This window comes from Lampris incognitus, chromosome 3 (genome assembly GCF_029633865.1).
Source record: "Lampris incognitus isolate fLamInc1 chromosome 3, fLamInc1.hap2, whole genome shotgun sequence".
NCBI classification, from domain to species: domain Eukaryota; kingdom Metazoa; phylum Chordata; class Actinopteri; order Lampriformes; family Lampridae; genus Lampris; species Lampris incognitus.
In genome coordinates this window covers 23,675,373-23,695,808 of record NC_079213.1, presented here as the reverse complement: position 1 = coordinate 23,695,808, position 20,436 = coordinate 23,675,373, and the positions used below count along the sequence as shown (strand labels likewise).

Below are 20,436 nucleotides of genomic sequence, written 5' to 3'. Positions count from 1 at the left end.
GAAATACAGTCATGGATAATCACTTTCAATTCTTTCCAATTTTTCAAACATAATTTGGTGACTCATTTTAAAATTCCCACACCCTCTTTGGGTCATGACCCATATTAATATTTGAAAACAGGAAGTCTTGAATTATAACACCCTTTGCTGTGCTTATCATCAGTTTCAAGCATAACATACTACATACTACTTATGTAACACTTAAGAGACTGCATGAGAGACCTTTTGCATGATAAGTTATGAAAATTTATTGTAAAGAGATGGGAAGCGTTCAAAGAATTTCTCATGATTGCCTTAATAACCTCTTCAAAACCTCACAGACAAGTTGTAAAAGCTCTTACGACTCATTGTATGTGGTTTGTGTTTGACCCCCAATGATAAAAGGGAAAGTCTGCCGGATGACACACACATACAGATAAGATGCATGTGTGCACACATGCACAGACGTGCACAAAAACAGATTTATGACTCTATAGAAGTATATGGAATGCTGTCTAGCTAGCTTAGCCAGATCCATCCCACCTTTCTATCTATGCCCCAGTGCCACGGTACTAAAACCTTAACATAATCTCTCATCTTTAGTACTTTTGTGACCCATCATGTAATTTAATTCTACTTTTGCTCCACATTAAACATCCACTTGATCTGTTTTGCCAAGCCCTGTAGATGCAGTTATTCTTGTATTATTCCTTGTTTGTCTCCAAACAGTCACCATTGACTGTGGATTTAGGGCAAAGATGGCTTTTGAGGGAACAAATATCCAGGATGAGTGGCTAAAAAATATTTATAAGAGGGAAAGCCAAGTAACTGATTGTCTTCTCATCCTGTTATTTATCTGCGAGCCGAGATGGGGAGTCGTGGTCAAGACAACACTTAGGTTATTGAGTTAGCAGACCCAATTGGCTGGGCCAAACCAAACCAGCTACATTGACCAAGCAAGTCCAGAAAATGTGTTTCCAGTATCCAGTAGATGTGGTAGATGGGTGATAGGAAGCCCCAGGAGCTTTCAGCATTCCCATTGAAATCTCTGTCAGAAATATTTCCCCACATCAGTGATCTTCCTCCCACATTTCCCCTCATGTTCACCCGATACTAGGCTGTCTCCACTTCTCTGTCTCTCCTTAATGGGGCCTGGAGGGCCTCTGACAGCCCTCATCCCCTCCCTCCATTCCTCCTTCCAGTCTACCTTTCCTCTCCCTCGCCTCTATTTTGTCTCTTATCTGATATAATTACCTTATTATACCTGCCTGTCAGTCTCGCTCTCTCTCTCTCTCTCTCTCTCTCTCTCTCTCTCTCTCTCTCTCTCTCTCTCTCTCTCTCTCTCTCTCTCTCTCTCTCTCACTCACCTAATGTAGTTGATCTCTATCCCCTCTCTCTTTTTCTAGCTCTCTCCCATCCATCCATCCATCCATCTATCCATCCATCAGACTTCCATACCTGTTTCCATTCCTGTGTCCGACTCCCCCTTTGAAGGTCACAGTTCAACTTTAGATAGCCAGGGGCTATCGGTGGCCATTATGACACTGATGACAGCAGGTTCTTGCTCTGTCCTCCTTGGGTTTCCTACCATACAGGGAAATGGATCCTCCTAATTCCTCCCTCGGAAAGAGGGATTACACTGAGGAGAGAAGAGCCATTACCTGGTTCCAGACTTAAGCATCAGGGTCCTACGTGTGTGTGTGTGTGTGGGTGTGTTTTGCACTCAGTCTCAGTTGGTACCACCGACATCTTGTCTATGCCTCAAAATGACACACAACTCTGTTGTGTACACAGGGGCGGCTATTGTAGATGAAATGTAAGGCAAATATGTAAGTCTGCTGGTCTGTCGGTGAGAGAAATGTATATACAAGCAGAGCCAGGAAACTGTGTCAAAGTTGCGGACTGTCTTATGTATCTGTGAGCCAAAACAGAGTCTCACGGTCAATTAAGTGGAGGACTCTACCAGGGCTTGACTCAGTGCAAGTAGGACACTGGACAAGATAGTATGACAGATAACTTAAGAGCCGAGATGGAGTTTCCTATTAAGACACTGGAAAACATATTTTAGGTCCAGCCAGTTAGGTCCAGCCAATTCCACCTGAGAAATCTCTGTGGACACCACAGAGTTGACAGTAGGTAGTCTGTTGGGCTATGGGTGGATAAAACCACCTCGGTTGAATAGAGAGCAAAGCAAAACAGCACGTTGGGTCAGTTTTGAACCAAAACCTTCTCAGGTTATTGGGTAGTTGAGAAGCTTTTGGCTGTAGAAGACCATGGATATCAGACCAGCTTGGAGAAACCACACTAGATCCAACCAAAGGTTCTTCACTGGAGAAGATCAACACAACAGTGTAATAACAGTTAATGTGCCTCATGACCATGACATTGTGCAAATTTAACTACTATGCAACTGGTGATTATTTTGTATTTGTCCAGTTGTATGGTAGATTGAATTAATATGTAAAACAACAAAATATGTGAGTCGCCTTCTGCAGCGCTCATGTTATACCAGCACAATGAATGATTCCCCTTCAACGCAGTTTAATCTTACTGTAAACTTCCACTTGGACTCCAGAAATAATACAAGGCTGAGTTTCCTGATGTACCACAGAGAGATAGAAGGACTGAGGACTGGACTGAAAGCATGATGATGTGTGGTCCAGGCCCATATGCAGTCTCATTTTTGAACGGTTCAGGATGGATTCAGCCATTCAATTAGATTCAGGTCAATACGACTTTAATCATACCTTACAAGGCAATTGGAAATCTTATGACTTATCATCATTTTACCGCTAAGCTGCTCCCACACACCAGCAACCAGCTGAGCTTCCTGCTCTCTCAATCTGTTTTTCCCCTTTTTCTCCCCCATTGTATCCAGCCAATTACGCCACTCTTCCGACCCGTCACGGTCGCTGCTTCACCCCCTCTGCCAACCTGGGGAAGGCTGCAGACTACCACATGCCTCCTCCGATACATGTGGAGTCACCAGCCACTTCTTTTCACCTGACAGTGAGGAGGGTCGCCAGGGGGACATAGCGCGTGGGAGGATCATGCTATTCCCCCCACTTCCCCCTCCCTCCTGAACAGGCGCCCCGACCGGCCAGAGGAGGCACTAGTGCAGCGACTAGGACACATACCCACATCCAGTTTCCCACCCGCAGACACGTCCAGTTGTGTCTGTAGGGACATTCGACCAAGCCAGAGGCAACACGGGGATTCGAACTGGCAATCCCCGTGTTGCTAAGCAACGGAATAGACCGCTACGCTACCCGGATACCCGGTTAATTGATTACTCGGTTCTTTATTTCTTTCTTAGACATAGACTCCCAGTTAATTTCACACTTGGTATATCTGAATACAACACTCTTTCTTTCTTTCTTCCACTTCCTTGTGTCTTTCACTCTTCTTTTTTTGGTTCCTCTTGAGCTTTCTTTAATTCTCTCTGTCTTTCTCTCTCCAAATATGGTAACATTAGCCGTTGGCTCTTGCGACCCGTGCTTCCCAGAAAAGGCCCATAAACAGAGCTTTGCAGTGGTCGTATGGCTCACGGTTTAAAGGCAGATTGGCTTTTCTCGAACTGTGTCCAGAGTTTAAAGAGGGGGAATTAAACCGGGGCATGTTTTTGCCCCGTCAGGACATTGTGTTTATGCAGCAGAGTCGATGGGAAGGAATCCAATGTGTTTGCCTGACTGTGCTTGACTGAAAATAAAAGGCTGGCCCCTGTCTACACCTCTATTTCGGTGAAAAGTCCTGCAGCCAAAACCGTGGTCAGAATATCTGTGTTTCAATCTACAAAGGATTATACGCTTCCGAGTACACACGCAGATGTGGTGATGATCACTGTAAACAGATAAGATTATGTTATAATGTCAGGAAATTCATTTATCAGATACGAACAACATGATAAATACACATGCACCTGGCAAAAATCGCACACACACACACACACACACACACACACACACACACACACACACACACACACACACACGCAGCATAGGTCAGAAAAGTATAAAATAGTCTTAAAATAATGTTCTCCTTTGTCCTGTGCTGATCTTTCCCTCGCCTTCGTCTCGTAGGTGAGCACTGTGAGGTGAACGCGCAGTCGGGCCGGTGCGTCCCGGGTGTGTGTAAGAACGGCGGGGAGTGTGTGGACCTGCTGGTGGGGGGCTTCAGGTGCCACTGTCCCCCGGGGGAGTACGAGAAACCCTACTGTGAGATGACCACCCGCAGCTTCCCCGGCCAGTCCTTTATCACCTTCCGGGGCTTGAGACAGAGGTTCCACTTCACCGTCTCCTTCGTGTAAGTGCCATGGGAGGGGGGGGGGGGTTGTTAAGAGGGGGTCCGTTTGAGCGCGACACCGTCACATGCAACCATGAGATTTTTGGCTTGAGTTTGTTCTTGTTCTTTGTTTGCTGGTTTGAGTGTTTCTTTTCTTGTGTGCTTTCTTTTTTCATGGCTGATTGTTAGCCACATACTCTTATGATTAAAAAATGAAAATGTTGGAGACTTACAGGTATCCTGATCTTTAAAAAGTTGTTCATCAAGATTACTTATGAGCAACACGATACATAAGGTGTCTAGCACTGAAGAATATGTATTTTAGTGAGTTACAAAATATATTTTTTTTATGCTTGTTGTGGTTTATGACTTTTTTTCTTTTCTTTTTTTGTTTTTGGGAATTTCCCCCATTTTTCTCTCCAATTGTATCCGGCCAATCACCCCACTCCTTTGAGCCGTCCCGGTTGCTACTACACCTCCTCTGCCGATCCGGGGAGGGCTGCAGACTACCGCATGTCTCCTCCGATACATGTGGCGTCGCCAGCCGCTTCTTTTCACCTGACAGTGAGGAGTTTCACCAGGGCAACGTAGCGCATGGGAGGATCACGCTATTCCCCCCCAGTTCCCCCTCCCCCCTGAACAGGCGTCCCAACCGACCAGAGGAGGCACTAGTGCAGCGACCAGGACACATACCCACATCCGGCTTCCCACCCGCAGACACGGCCAATTGTGTCTGTAGGGATGCCCGAGCAAACCAGAGGTAACATGGGGATTTGAACTGGCGAGCCCCGTGTTGCTAGGCAATGGAATAGACCGCTACGTTACCCCGACGCCCATGGTTTATGACATTTAAAAAAAAAGATTATACAATGGGTTGGATTTATCCACAGGCCATTAAAGTTGTCCCTGTTGTATAGGTAGCAACAGAGCTCGATGGCAGTGGTACAAGTAGGTCTTTGTGTAGTAAAGGGTTGTGTTAGCAGGAGGGCTACGAATATCGTCAATAAACTCGGTTGAGTTCAGGGACTAAATATGCCAACTGGGCCAAGACATGTACTCACTTTTCCATTGTGTCCCTCTCTGCTCACAAACACACACATGCAGTTGTGTATACATACTACATAGATGCACACGTGTCACACACACTCTTATGCAGGCACACCAGTGCAAGCTGCAGACAAGCAAAGGAGCAAAGACCATGCAGAGAATGTGCACAAACACTCGCACACACATGTGCACAGTGTAAATATTTTTCCCAAAGAACTTTGGTTTTGGTGTCGTGGCTCATTAACAGTAATAGGTGCGATGAGATTGATTGATATGATGCGGCGGTGAAACAGGTTTGCCCTTGCGTGAAAACAGGAAGGGCCGTGTGATGAGTTGCCCTTATCAGTGTTTGGCTATAGCCGCCCTGACTTCCTGCCCCGCCGCCCCCACTGGCATCTGCCGGCTGACTCCTCTGGCCTCTCCTAATACTCCCAACACACACAAATACACACACCTACATACACAGGCCAACTTTGTGCCCTCTTCAAACACACACTGTTGGGTGAGTAGAAGTAGGCCGCTCTCTCTCAGTCACTCTCTAGTTTTACAGTGTACTGTGCACACAAACAAGCGCATATGCACACACACGCGTTCACACACACACAGACACGCATACAGTCAAACACTCATCATCTTTGACAGGGGAGCTGTTTTTTGTTCACGGGCTCACCGGCTCTACGCTCACATCCTGTCTTTCCCTTCCAAGTGACTTTCCCTCAAGAGCGCCTCCATTCTTTCATCCTGGAGCTGTCTGCACGTCCCTGGCCTTCTGAGCCCCTCTGTTTGATTTGGATAGGTGTAGGGGAATGTTATCGGAAAACATGAGCAAGCAGGGAGAAAAACCACATTAATGTTTTCATTGCCTTATTTGCAAAGGTGATCTAAGCGTCCTCCTAATTATTGCTGCCCATCTCTTTCTTTTTTTGTCCTCTTTCTCTTGAGCATCTCACCGAAATGTCAGAGATCTCAGACTTGGGCTTGCAAAAATAGTGCAGCTCTCCCCGCCACAGGACTGGTTCATGAACAAGGACACTGTTTTAAGTGTTTTGACTTGCACTTTTGAGTACTAAATAACCCCACGGATATACACGCGACTCCTAACTCCACACCACATATCTTCAAAAATTCAACATCAGAGTTGAGTTCACCTTCTTTTCATCCTGTTTGCAATTTTTTTTTTTTTGCCATGCTTTTCAATAATATGCCTTTGTCCCATTGATGTGGAATACTACAAGTATTTAGGGGGGGAAATTAGTCAGAAAAAAGTATTATACACTGGAGATGAGAGGTTCCTGCAGGGCACCAGAGAGCTAAAACAGGGCACATTTGCTTGGGGAGTGGAATTGTCAACAATAACTGAAGCTGAGAAGCTTCCAGTAAAAGCTATTTTGATAGTCTTCTCCTGGATCGCCACCTTGCCGTGGTGGAGAAGCTTGCATGTACTAATGATCCCGAGAGCAGTGCCACCCGGAGCTTGGCTCCTGGTAGGGTCACCCAAGATGGCTAGGTCAAGGGGGAGGTTCTAGACGAAGCACAATCCAACAAAGACCTCAACGGTGAAACTGGTGGAAGATGTCTCCAGGTCACAACAGCAGTGAAGGCGGATGAAGGCTGCAACAGAGGGTGGTCCCCAATCATCTTGGTCCCCAATCACCATGCCATTGGACTCTGGCCACCATGTGCAGGCGTCCTCCCACAAGGATACCCACAAGGACCGAGAAGGAGGATAGTCATACTCGACCCCGAGTGACCACCAATGATGAACATGATGATTTTGATGGTGATACCTCTGAATGACAAAATGTCTGTCTTTCTGTCTGTCATCCATGCTAATATTCATGATGTCTGTTCGCCTGTCTACTTGCACATGTTTGTGTCTGACGCCAGCTGTGTCTCTGTCTGTGTTTCAATGGCTCTAGATCTGTCATTTACTCTTTTTTATCTGTCTGCTTGTCTGTCCATCACAGTTTCACACTCTGTGTCTGTCTGTATCTCTGCAGCTTTGCCACCAGAGAGAGAAATGCCCTGCTCCTCTACAACGGCAGGTTCAATGAGAAACACGATTTCATCGCCCTGGAGATCATCAATGAGCAGATCCAGCTCACCTTCTCTGGAGGTATGCCCTCGTGTGTGTGTGTGTGTGTGTGTGTGTGTGTGTGTGTGTGTGTGGGGCTCAGGTGTGGTGCACGAGTTTGACTTTGTGTGAATGAGCACGTGTCTGTGCTATGTGTTTGTAAACTTGCACATGTTTGCACTCAGAATTGTTTGCGTGCATGCATGCATGTGTATGCACCAGTTTGCATGTGTGCACACATGCATGCTCTGGACTTTATTTGCGAGTGTTCCTCTGTGTGGTGGCCAGGTATATTAAATGCTGCTACCCTGAACACCAGCATAAGTAGCCCAGCCTGGATGGAAGTACCTGGCTAATGTGACCTTCACAAAGAATTGAGTAAATAGCTCTATCAGTGTGATCTTTACAGTTGACAGGCACAGACAAGTACTGCATGTCATGTGATACGTGTGTGTGCGTGTGCGTGTGCGTGCCTTTCTTAATGTGCCAATGTTAGTGTGTTCCAACTACATGTATGTGGATATAGTAATGTGTACTCGGTGTGTATATCGGTCCACACCCCAGTCCTTGTGAGAGTATCCTGATTTTGTGCACATATATACGTGCACAGAATCAGAACAAACACTGTGTGTGGGGGGGGGGGGAGAATCGGTATTTTTTTGCAGGTTTGAAAGGAGCTGCTTCCTCAGAGAGCTGCCAGACTGATTAATGATGGAGACTTAACCATCCAGAAAGACCTACACACACACACACACACAACTGCCATTTCACTTTTGCACAGATTTGGAGCTTGATTTTCTCTGATTTAACTTCAAAACTCTTCACTTTTTTCCAAAAAAAAAAATCGCACGCTTAGTCTCGCTCATTCACACATACAAGACAAACTCTGTTTTGAAAATTGGAATTTGTAGTTTCAAGTTATCGCAAACACACAGTCACACGCATTGGACGTAAAAACACTCACACACACACACACACACACACACACACACACACACACACACACACACACATACACACACACAAACACATACGCAGAGTGAAACACTGTTTAACTGGCTCATAACCCTTCAGCTGCAGGTCAAACACACACACATAGTTGAACTGTGGTTTTCCATGCGAGCCGGTTTTCCCATGGTCCCTTACAGGGAACAATCCAGTCCAATTTGATTATATTGAGTGAAGCTGTTTTGGGAAAGAAGCCAAGTGCTGGTGCCCTAGTTCAGATTACAAATATGACTTAATATGCATGTTCACAAGTCGCCAGGTTCAGGTGGCGTATGAGTCAGACGTGCGGCAGGTTGGAAGAGTTTCTTCTGTTTTCCTTCCTGTCGCTCACCTGGGTTTTGTCTCTCTTTCAGTAGAGCTCATCTACACACTCACTCGATAGCTTATTAACTCTCACACACACACACACACACACCGCTCTTTTGCTCAGACATGCTTCACTCATCCTCCACACACACAGACACATCACTTTTTACAACAGACCTGCATAACATACGTTACTCATTAACGCTAACGTATCGATACAGTCACTGTCTTTCTTTTACACACATGCACACATAACACTTATTAACTCTCTCTCTCACACACACAGACACACACAGACACACACACACACACACACACACTCACACAAACACAGACACATCAGTGTTATGATGCTATGTTACGAGTCCATGGCTGTGGAAACACACATATCACTTATCATAACACATACACACACACACACACACACACACACACACACACACACACACACACACACACACACACACACACACACATACACATATGTCAGTGTTATGATGCTATGTTATGAATCCATGGCTGTGGAAACTCATATATCTCTTATCATAAACACACACGGTTTCATACTCAGACACACACACACACACACACACACATACACACACTCTCTCTGACTCTTTGTCAGCACTGTGACACTGTGTACTGATTTCCAGGGCAGTGGATTGCGGCCCTGGCTACCCCTGCCCTCGGTAAACACAGAGTAAATCCTTAGTAAATCTGCTGCCATTGTGCTGCAACATAAGCTTCTCAATGGGCACCATTGATAGAGTTTCATTTATCATCAGCCCCTCTCTCGCTCGCTCTCCCTCTCTCACTCTCTCGCTCTCTCTCTCTCGCTCTCCCCCTCTCTCTCTCTCGCCCTATGTGTGTGTGTTGTGTGTGTGTGTGTGACAAAGGCATGTTTGGCTGCTGCATTTCCCTATTGATTGTTGCTAATCAGTAACTGGTTGAATATTTAGAGGGAAGCTTCAACTATTTTAACTGACACACTGTGTCGGCGTTACTTATCCATTGTCATGCAGTCACTGATGTTAAAGTGATGATGTTAACGTGTTCTATTGTAGCACCAAATGACTCTTTTTGTAAGTCTGCATGCAGGAGCCTGGCTGTACTCGACCATTAAAATGGCTGCTAGGTAACCTCTGTGTTTCTTTCTCCATCTCTCTTTTCCTCCCCCATCCCTCCTTCCTTGCCATCCTCTCTGTCTGTCATCTTCTCCCCACCCCTTCATTTATCCTTTCCGTCCCTCATTTGCTCTCCTTCTCTTCTCTTCCCATGTCCGGACTCCTCCTTTCACTTATTCCCTTTCTTCATTCATCCTTCCTGCACTCCCCACTCCATCTCTCCTACCTTCTATCCTACACCCCCCCACACACACACTTACCTTTCCTCCATCATGTCCACCTGTCTTTCTTTCTTCTTCACCCTTCTGTCCCGTTGTCCCTCCCTGTCCAGGAGAGACGAAGACCACGGTGTCTCCCTTCGTCCCCGGCGGGGTCAGTGATGGCCAGTGGCACTCTGTCCAGCTCCACTACTACAACAAGGTAAGGAGAAGTATCAGCCACCGTCAGCGTCAATGTCTAAACTTCTTTCTTTCCTTCTTCGTCTTTCTTTCGTTTGCCTGCAGAGATAGGAGATACCAGATAGGCTGCTCATGCTGAGGATTTGCTCGGTTTAAATACCTTGGAATGTTTTCTCCAACTTTCCGTTTGTCGATTTGTGGGTCAGGGATCATATTAAAGCATGAAAAAATTCTTTGGAAGATTCTGCAACCCTGACACCGGGTGTAAATATCAGACGCTTGCAAGTGACACTGCTCTCAATGTCAATATTTGCTAGGACAGTTTTCGCGTTTGCTGTTTGAGCTCATGAACATTCGGCGATCAGCAAGGACACGGAAACAGAATACCAGTCGACTGAATGGGCATCCGACTTTGTGTCGACGCACAGTTGGACGCTCGTATTTAATGGCATCCAACATTCAGTTCCCTCATCCAAGAGCGAGAGAGGGAAGAGCATATTTGTTCCTGTCCTTGAAACCGGCCCAGTGGATGTGTTAGTATGGCTGTCTGACTGTATAGCAAGACATTGGAATTGTTGGTTGTTGGAGTTGTCGGGACCAACTGGAGCTGCCTTTGCATTAAAATGAGTTTGTCTGGCAGTGTCAAGACCTTCAGAGAGCAGAGAGTATGAACTAGCTATACAACAGCTGTCCCCATTTGTTGTCCCAGGTCTGTGTGTGTGTGTGTGTGTGTGTGTGTGTGTGTGGGGGGGGTCCTGCTTGCAGACTCTTTTGAAACTGAACTAATCCGGACTCTTCAAAAGACCATGGCTGCTGTTCCAGACGTAGAGAGGCACTGCTTCAGCGTCCATGCTGTAGCGTTTTGTAACTTCACCTGTGATCTGCTTGAGGTGCTTGTGTCTAGCCTGGTGGTGGTTAGCACAAAGTTTGAATTTCACATTGTTTTGTTGTTTGTTCGGAAACAGCAATCACGAGAATAATTTTTCACAAGGCAAAAAACGACAGCATTCCCCTTAAATTAGTTTTTGATCAAATCCAAATTCTCGTTTTAAGAAAAGAAAATCATCAGTCATCGTCCAGGTAGCGTAGCGGTCTATTCTGTTGCCTACCAACACGGGGATCGCCGCTTCAAATCCCCGTGTTACCTCCGGCTTGGTCGGGCGTCCCTACAAACACAATTGGCTGTGTATGCGGATGGGAAGCCGGATGTGGGTATGTGTCCTGCTTGCTGCACTGACGCCTCTTCTGGTGAGTCAGGGTGCCTGTTCGGGGAGGGGAGGGGGAACTGGGGGGAAATAGCGTGATCCTCCCACGCGCTACGTCCCCCTGTTGAAACTCCTCACTGTTAGGTGAAAAGAAGCTGCTGATGACTCCACATGTATCGGAGGTGGCATGTGGTAGTCTGCAGCCCTCCCTGGATCGGCAGAGGGGGTGGCGCAGCGACCAGGACAGCTCAGAAGAGGTAGCTGGCCGGGTACAATTGGGGAGGAGGAAAAAAAGGGGGGGGGGGTAAAAAATGCACAAGAAAAAAAAACTTCATTCAAGCATTATCCACGGACTCTCGTTGTCTCACAAAAGGTGCCAGATTGCCAAAACAGAATTTCTCACTTTTGCGCCCGACCTTGAACCAGCGAGATAAATTTCACATTGCACAAGATCAGAACTGTAGGAGCTGGTTCTCAGGTTGGATTGTGCAAATTCCTACTGTGGAAATGAGGTTTAACACCCGTGGCTTTCTTCTGAGGCGTCTCAGGCGGTTGACCCCGGGTGCCGATTCGGGGTTAAAAGTTCACGCCTTTGGCTAGCGTGACATTGAGGCACTATTATATAACAACGCAGGCGGTGCTGGAGACGCAAACCCTGCAGCAAGTTCATCATTCTGACTTGGGTGAAGGTGAATTATAGTATAGTTTTCCTCAAAGCTGCGGAGGAGCCTAGCTTGTTCCTCCAGGGGGGTCACAGGTTCATCCAAATGTGCAGCGTACCAGACAGCGAAGCTTCATATGTGTTTGTGTCTGTCAAAAGTTAAATCCTCTGCCGAGTGACAGCTGATGATGGATTGGGACTAATTCCAAAGTTTTTTTTCCCTCCTGATTAGCATATTTGAGTTTTAGCGCGTTTTAGTCTCTGCAAAAAGGTTTTTTTTTTTTTTTTTTTTAAGACACGTCAGCAGGTTTCACTCAAGTATCCGGAGAAACTTTTCAAGATGTTCCCACACTGGTCATCTTTCCATTTTGCTAAAACCAGAAAGACACAGCGATTATTTCATAACGTAGCTCATATATCCCCTCAATTGGTAATTTTATATGAGACGGGTGTATGTTGCAGTCGATTGCAGGGTTGTTTTTTTTTTCCGTATCTAACTTCCAGGGCCTGCAGGTATTGTTGTGACAGTATGAACCAAGACACCAAGCTAAATATGGCCATTTGACTCAGTACATGTTTACTATGAAATTAACTGTTTGAATTTAACACCGCAAGTAGCTGAGCTAAGTTTATTTTCATGCTGCTCAGTTGGTTCCAGCAGAAAACACCTTTTTCCCGTTAATACTTGATGATGTTCGCTTTTGCAGGTTGCCCTTTGCTGCAAGAACCCGTACCCAGTCAGCACGCCCTGAATGAATAATCCTTTTTTTTTTCTTTTTTTTTTTCCCTTTTTCTCCCCAATTTTATCGGCCAATTACCCCACTCTTCCGAGCTGTCCCGGTCGCTGCTCCTCCTGCTCTGCCGATCCAGGGAGGGCTGCAGACTACCACATGCCTCCTACGATACACGTAGTCGCCAGCTGCTTCTTTTCACCTGACAGTGAGGAGTTTCACCAGGGGGACGTAGAGCTTGGGAGGATCACACTATTCTCCCCAGTCCCCCCCGAATAGGTGCCCTGACCGACCAGAGGCGGCGCTAGTGCAGCGACCAGGACACATACCCACATTCGTTCGGCGTCCCACCTGCAGTCATGGCCAGTTGTGTCTGTAGGGATGCCCAGCCAAGCTGGAGGTAACGCGGGGATTCGAACCGGCGATCCCCGTGTTGGCAGGCAACGGAATAGACTGCCATGCCACCCGGACGCCCTTTCCCGTTAATAGTTGATGTGCACTTTTGCAAGTTGTGTTTTGCTGCAAGAACCGCCCTACCCAGCCGGCACGCCCTGAATGAATAACCCTCATCATAGTTATGCGTCCCACTGCGATGTACCAGGTTATATAGCTGATTGAAGCCGAGACAGTTGTTTGTGTATTGTTTTCCAAATTAGTGTATTCATTTTTTTGTGGACAAGTGAGAGCACATGTGCTAGATAGAGGTGGCACACCTTTCGGAAAACCTTTCTACACTAAGTGGAAGCCATGTGCTCTCTGGTGCCTTGAGGAACAGCTTTTAAAATAGAGACTCACTCATTACTTATAAAGATACACCTCCCCTCCCCCTCCACCTCTCTTGGCCTCATGTATAAGATGTTGATGGCATTACTTCAACCAGAGGCATCCAGTGTCACATTTCAGAGGCTGTATTTTATCATTTCTCTGCGAGGCTACCCCGTTTCTCAGGCCGGCACTAGCCAGGAGGACGGAAGAAACAATGCCAAGCCTTCTCGTGTTTCAGCGGTGATTAGCCACTTTCTTGTGCGCGCCACGCAATGCATCCTGCCCTGCAAATGAAGCACTCATGGAAGGTGATGAATCCGCGCTCCATCTGTGCCATGTTAGCTGCAGGGCTGTGTCTCTGCCCATTATTTGCAGCGTACTTGAGCGTCATGTCCCCTCACTTCAGCAGAAGCGCCTCCAAACAGGATACTGGTGTTAGCGACAATGGCCGCTACGCTGTCGTGTTTTGTCGGCGTGGTTGCAGGGCACTTGACGACCGGAGATATTATTTTCTAAGTACACTGTTGTGTTTCTCTGGTCGTCTTGTGTGTTTTGTAGGGATAATCTCACCATGGAGAGATTAGTTTTCACTCTGCTAGTCTGAACAGAGCTCCTCGGCTGAAGTTCTCCCCCTCGCTTGTCCACCAGCCGCTTGGCTTCTTGTTTGTTGAGTTTCATGCGTGGCCTCCGCTTCGCCACAGTTCTGACTTTGGATACAATTTGACAGTAGCAACACATGCATGCAACCACCTGCCCATGGACACACACACACACACACACATACACACAAACACATATATACACACACACACAAACACACACATACATACACACAACCACACACATACACACACATATACACACACATGCGCACACACACATTCACACAAACACACACACATATACACACACATGCACACACACACACACACGCATGCATGCCAACATACACAAACACACACACACACAGAGGCACACACAGTCTCACACACAAACATATACAAACATATACAAATACACACAAACACACATACACATACAAATGCACACACATGCACACACGCACACACACCAACATATACACGCGTGCACACACACGCACACACACACACACATACACACAAATACACCAACACACACGCACACAAATGCACACACATACACACACGCACACAAGCATGCATGTACACACGCACACAAGCATGCACACACACACACACACACACACACACACACACACACACACACACACACACACACACAAGCATGCACACAGCTAAAGTTTGTTAATCATGATTAGGTGTGAAAAAGACCACCAGTATTCTGGCAGTTTTTACAACCCATCACACACACACACACACACACACACACACACACACACACACACACACACACACACACACACACACACACCTGTCTCAGTGACGTCAGTGGTGGGTGGGGCCGATGGCATTCCACAGCTGTCAATCTTAATACATGCCAGTGATTTACAGAGAGGGCTCACATTCCATTTCAATTAGCCAGAGGTTGACCCCGGCACTGAAACAAGGTTAGCCCTCCCTCATCCCTCCTATATGTTGGTGTGAGTCTGACCATTGGTTACCTGATCCCTGATCAGTCACGAGGGATTAGTGGAAACGCATATAGCATAAGCCGGTACTTTTCTCACCATATATTAGATGTGTTGACTCCCATGAATGTGTAGGCCACTTTGCAGCGTAGGCCAACACATGGGTTCTGCTCACACACGCCATGCATGCAAGAGCACATGTCCGCATGCACACGTACACGCGATATGCTGCTTACGCACACAAGCACGCACAATTACACACTAACACACACATGCGCAGTGCTATCTTTCCATCTGTTTTGGTGTTCTGGACTGTTGCCTATCAGGAAAGAAGAGCAGATAAGGAGAGGAATGGAAATGGATGCATGCGTCAGAAGATGGGGGATGATGATTTCTGCACATGGAAACACACACACATACACACACACACACACACACACACACACACACACACACACACACACACACACACACACACACACACACACTCAGGTTGATTTATAGGGCCAGAGGGCAGATAAGGCGGTGCAAGAGTTGTGCAGATGCCCCTATTTTACGCCTCCGCTGCACCCTTTTGAAAACCCTGTGTGTCTCGGGCTAAAAACATAGGTCAAAGGGCTCCCTGAGGGTTGGCATGACAACGGACATGCAGTTGCCATTGTTGGAAGGGCGTGGGCAGGCTGAAAAAGTATGCCCATGTCTCTGTGGGACAGACAAATAGAGAGAATGTGTGTGTGTGTGTGTGTGTGTGTGTGTGTGTGTGTGTGTGTGTGTGTGTTTGTGCACAACCCTGCCTCTGTTTAAGATGTCACACAATAGAAGTGGCAGGAAAAAGACATTTCTGAAATTCCTGCTTTATTTGAGCTTGCTGCGATGTCTCAAGGACAGTGGGCCGTGTTGGCATGGGGATATAAGACTTAACAGGAAGCACGTACACACATACATATACACATACACACACACACACACACACACACACTCATGAGGTCTACATGGGTATTCTTTGAGCTGTAGTATTTTTTGGAAGGTTTTGATGTTTCTTCTTCGCAGGATATGATGTCATCCCACCTGCTGGACAGATAGGGCAAAGGGCAGGACAGCATTCGGTCCATGTGTGTTTTGATATTCTCATATCAGACACCGGCATAGTTTACATCAGGACAAAACAGTTGAGGAATATATTTTCATTCATCACCCTGTTTTTGTTAGATAAGTGATGATTAATTTGTCCTATTAAAAACAGTTGTATAACTTGATTATTTTATAGTCCTATCATTGTATTTCTTCTCATTTTTGTGGGATTGTAGACCTGACCTTGCAGCTGCACAGTAGCAATGCTTAGCTTCGGCCTCGTCGAACGTCTGCTGAGCAAAAATAAGTGCTCTATTCTAGGCAGTTAGATGATGGTCCTGTTTAAAGTGGTTTAAAAGGACTGGACAGGGAGCAGGTCAGTGCCTTGCCCAATATCACTTGAACAGGATTGATCCAGCGGCTGATGCTGGGATTCAACTTGTGACACATGGGTAATATGGTGGTCTATCTCAATCCCTAGACCATCACCCCTCCCCATGTAGCGGATGACAGCGTTTGGTGATTTTTCTAAATAATAGATACAATAGATACGGCATGATGGCCTAGTGGTTACCGCTGTCGCCTCACAGCAAGAAGGTCCTGGGTTCGAACCCCAGGCCGTCCCAGGTCTTTTCTGTGTGGAGTTTGCATGGATTTCTTCCGGGTGCTACGGTTTCCTCTCACCCTAAAAAAGACATGCACGTTAGGGTTAATACGCCTTTCTGTGCCCCTGATCAAGGCAACAGAAAGAAGAACTGGAGTTGGTCCCTGGGTGCTGCAGCTGCCAGCTGCTCCTATACAATAGGATGGGTTAAATGCAGAGAACACATTTCATTGTAACCTACAATGACAAAATAAAGTGGCATTCAGGAATCGGGAACATATATTTGTCATTTCATTCCATGCACCTGCCCACATGAAATGAAATAAAATATCGTTTCCCCCAGCCCACAGCAGTGCAACACAAAGACAAAAACACATTTCCACACTACAAGAACACATATATCCAGACTACAAATAACTACAAAACACTTATATTCAGCATATCAAAAAAACAAAAAAAAATCACTGCCCAAGAGAGCAACTGCCAGGATGACTGCCGGTCTGCATGGGTTAGCAGTTAGCTTAGCATGCCCCGTTTCCACGTCCTGTCAGACCGCCCTCGATGTTTCCTCCTCGGGCGCAGCTCCAGACAAGGCCGTGGTCCCTGAGCCCACTGGACGCAGCAGACCAGGCTCCCTCAGCTGATCCAGCGCCAGCTCTCCCAGCCAGAAATCTTTGACACACCTCCCCGCACTCCCCACGACGACACTAAAAACACAGTCAGCGCCAGGCAAGGCCACCGCCAGACCGCTCTCGGTGTTATCAGAACTGCCGATCTGCATGGGCTAGCAGTTAGCTTAGCCTGCCCCGCTTCCGCGCCCTGTCAGACCGCCCTCGGTGTTACCTCTTCCCTTCAGATTAATTCATAAAGGGGAATTATAGTTAGATTATGAGAATGAAAAGTAGTCATTTGCTGGATTCGTTTTTGTATTCATATAAGACTAAATATCTTGAAACAAGAGAATGAGACACTCAGAGGGTTTTGTACCAATCCAGTGAGAGCTAGAATAAACGATAATTCAGTCACATGCGACCAATCTAGATGTCTGCAAGGGCACCAAATCATATTATGTCTTTTTTTGTGTCTGTGGACATGCCTGTGTCTTTACTATATGTATGTATGTATGTATGTATGTATGTATGTATGTATGTATGTATGTATGTATATGTGTATATGTGTATATATATATATATATATGTGTGTGTGTGTGTATATATATATATATATATATATATATATATATAATGATACCTAATGCTGTACGGGAGCCTGGCAGCAGACATGTTAGTAGCTGTAGCCTGGCTGATATGTACTGTGATATTTACAGCTGAATGGGTGGACAGCATTCCCAGACAGGCTTAGCTAGCTGTTATCAGTGCATAATATCTAATGTCCACTCTTTCTACTTCTCCTTTCTTTTAATCTCTCTCTCTTTCTTTCTAGTGCATGTAGTCTTGCAGCTGAATCATGAGTTCATGCTACATTTTTCATTTTTAAAGAGGCTCTTTCTAATTCTGCCGTTGCTGGACCTGTAGAGGAGCCGGCCTAGAACAGTTCATGTCTCTCTGTGAACATGCTGTCATCACTCTGACACTTGTATTTTCACTTTTTTTTATCTTTACTTTTGTTGTGCTTGTATATTTATACCCTTTTTCCATAAAGGCGGGGCTGATGCCGGTGCTGGGCTCTGGAATGTTTTTATTCTCCTGGGTTGAGAAGTGAACAATTATGGAGCTGGGTGTGAGAGATCCCTCACCAGGGCACAGAAGTTGCGTTGGGGTTACTTTTGTGATTAATTTCAGTCGTGTCTTCTTTATTCAAACCCTGAAGTCACAAAAAAGTTAATCAGTTCATCTGGACACAACGTGTAGTTGAACAAACCTTTCATCGCTCATCCAAGTGACTTCTTCAGTCTCAACTGACTGCAGGTATCCCCACCCTTATAAACAATACAGTGCATCAGAACCCTAGAAAGAGAGTTACGTGAACTCCGTAGACGTCAATGGGCCAATTATTTAACAGCAATGGCGGATCATGGGAGCCCCGGATAGTTCCAAACAGTGCACATAGAATATGTGTCACGTTGAAATATATCTATATATGAATGTAAAAATCTGAAAATATTGGTTAGTAGTTACCAGAAATCGCGGCTAAGCAGTTCATTTAAATGACCCGCCAAGCTTCGTTTGGAACTATTCGGCGGCTACATGAACCACGTGACCCTCTCGCGTTCTGACCCCTCATTGACGTAACTCTCTCTTTCTAGGGCTCTGCAGTGCATAACGACCGAAACCAACAATCGGTTTCATATATAAATAGACTTGACTACCAACTAGAGTTAAATTGCTGTGATTGCAACCTTTCTCAAATCCTCACTGAATAGAACACATGGCCATTGTAATTATAGTTAATGCTCACACCTACTTGCATATGAAACCGATTGTTGGTTTTGGTCTTTATGCCACTGTATTATTTATAAGGGTGGGGATACCTGCAGTCACTTGAGACTGAAGAAGTCACTTAGATGAGTGATGAAACGTTTCTCTCAATAAATGTTGTGTCCAGATGAACTGATTCAACTTTCTGTGATTTTCTAACCTGGATTTTTTCCCCCATGTTTTTCTCCCCAATTATACCCAGCCAATTACGCCACTCTTCCAAGCCGTCCCGGTCGCTGCTCCACCCCCTTTGCCAGTCCGGGGAGGGCTGCAGACTACCACATGCCTCCTCCGATACATGTGGAGTCACCAGCCACTTCTTTTCACCTGACAGTGAGAAGTTTCACCAGGGGGACATAGCGCGTGAGAGGATCACGCTATTCCCCCCAGTTCCCCCCTCCCCCTTGAACAGGCGCCCCGACCGACCAGAGGAGGTGCTAGTGCAGCAACCAGGACACATACCCACATCCGGCTTCCCATCCGCAGACACGGCCAATTGTGTCTGTAGGGATGCCCGACCAAGCTGGAGGTAACACGGGGATTCGAACTGGTGATCCCCGTGTTGGTAGGCAACAGCGTAGACTGCCATGTTACTTTACTTGGATGCCCCTTACCTGGATTTATTATTATTATTATTGAGCATGCATAAAGTCAAACCCTGAAGCTATCCATGCTGCTCACATTGCCTCTTGTTTAGATGGTGATGACATTATCACCCCCATCGGTGCCCCAGCACCGGTTCTGTGCCAGTGGAAGAACGGTATAAATGACCAAGCGGATCCAAGGGAAGTGTGCTGTGGTGTTGTAATGATCTCAGTTTGAGACTGCATCGCCAGATCTCATCGAAGCTTTTTACAAGGTAGCAGGGTGGTGGAGTAGTCTGAGAGACCATCCCTTAATGAGGGCTCCTTTATTTGAAGCATCAAATGGAAGTGCCCTCGAGTGTGAAGCTAAGCCCTCACCAGCTCCAGTACCTCTGTCCTGTAGCATTATAGCATTAGCATTATAAAGGGGCAATCAAAAACAGATTTCTCCATGCTGGTCATATAGACAGCGAAAGCCAGGTCAGACCCACCACACTTCATATATCCTTCCACATCCAAGCCCGTTCAGTAAAGTGAGCTGCACACCAACACTCACGCCTTATTTATGATTGTGTCTTCTTTGCAGAAGG

At 46.2% G+C, this 20,436-nt stretch overlaps 1 protein-coding gene across 1 annotated transcript in view; it reads left to right on the top strand.

The window, feature by feature from the left end:
• The window catches only part of celsr1a (cadherin EGF LAG seven-pass G-type receptor 1a), a 149,381-nt gene that overhangs the window by 54,133 nt on the left and 74,812 nt on the right, over window positions 1-20,436 (top strand). Inside the window, 3 exon segments of the mRNA XM_056276325.1 lie at window positions 4,059-4,281; window positions 7,308-7,423; window positions 10,151-10,239. Coding sequence (XP_056132300.1) covers window positions 4,059-4,281; window positions 7,308-7,423; window positions 10,151-10,239 — 428 coding nt within the window.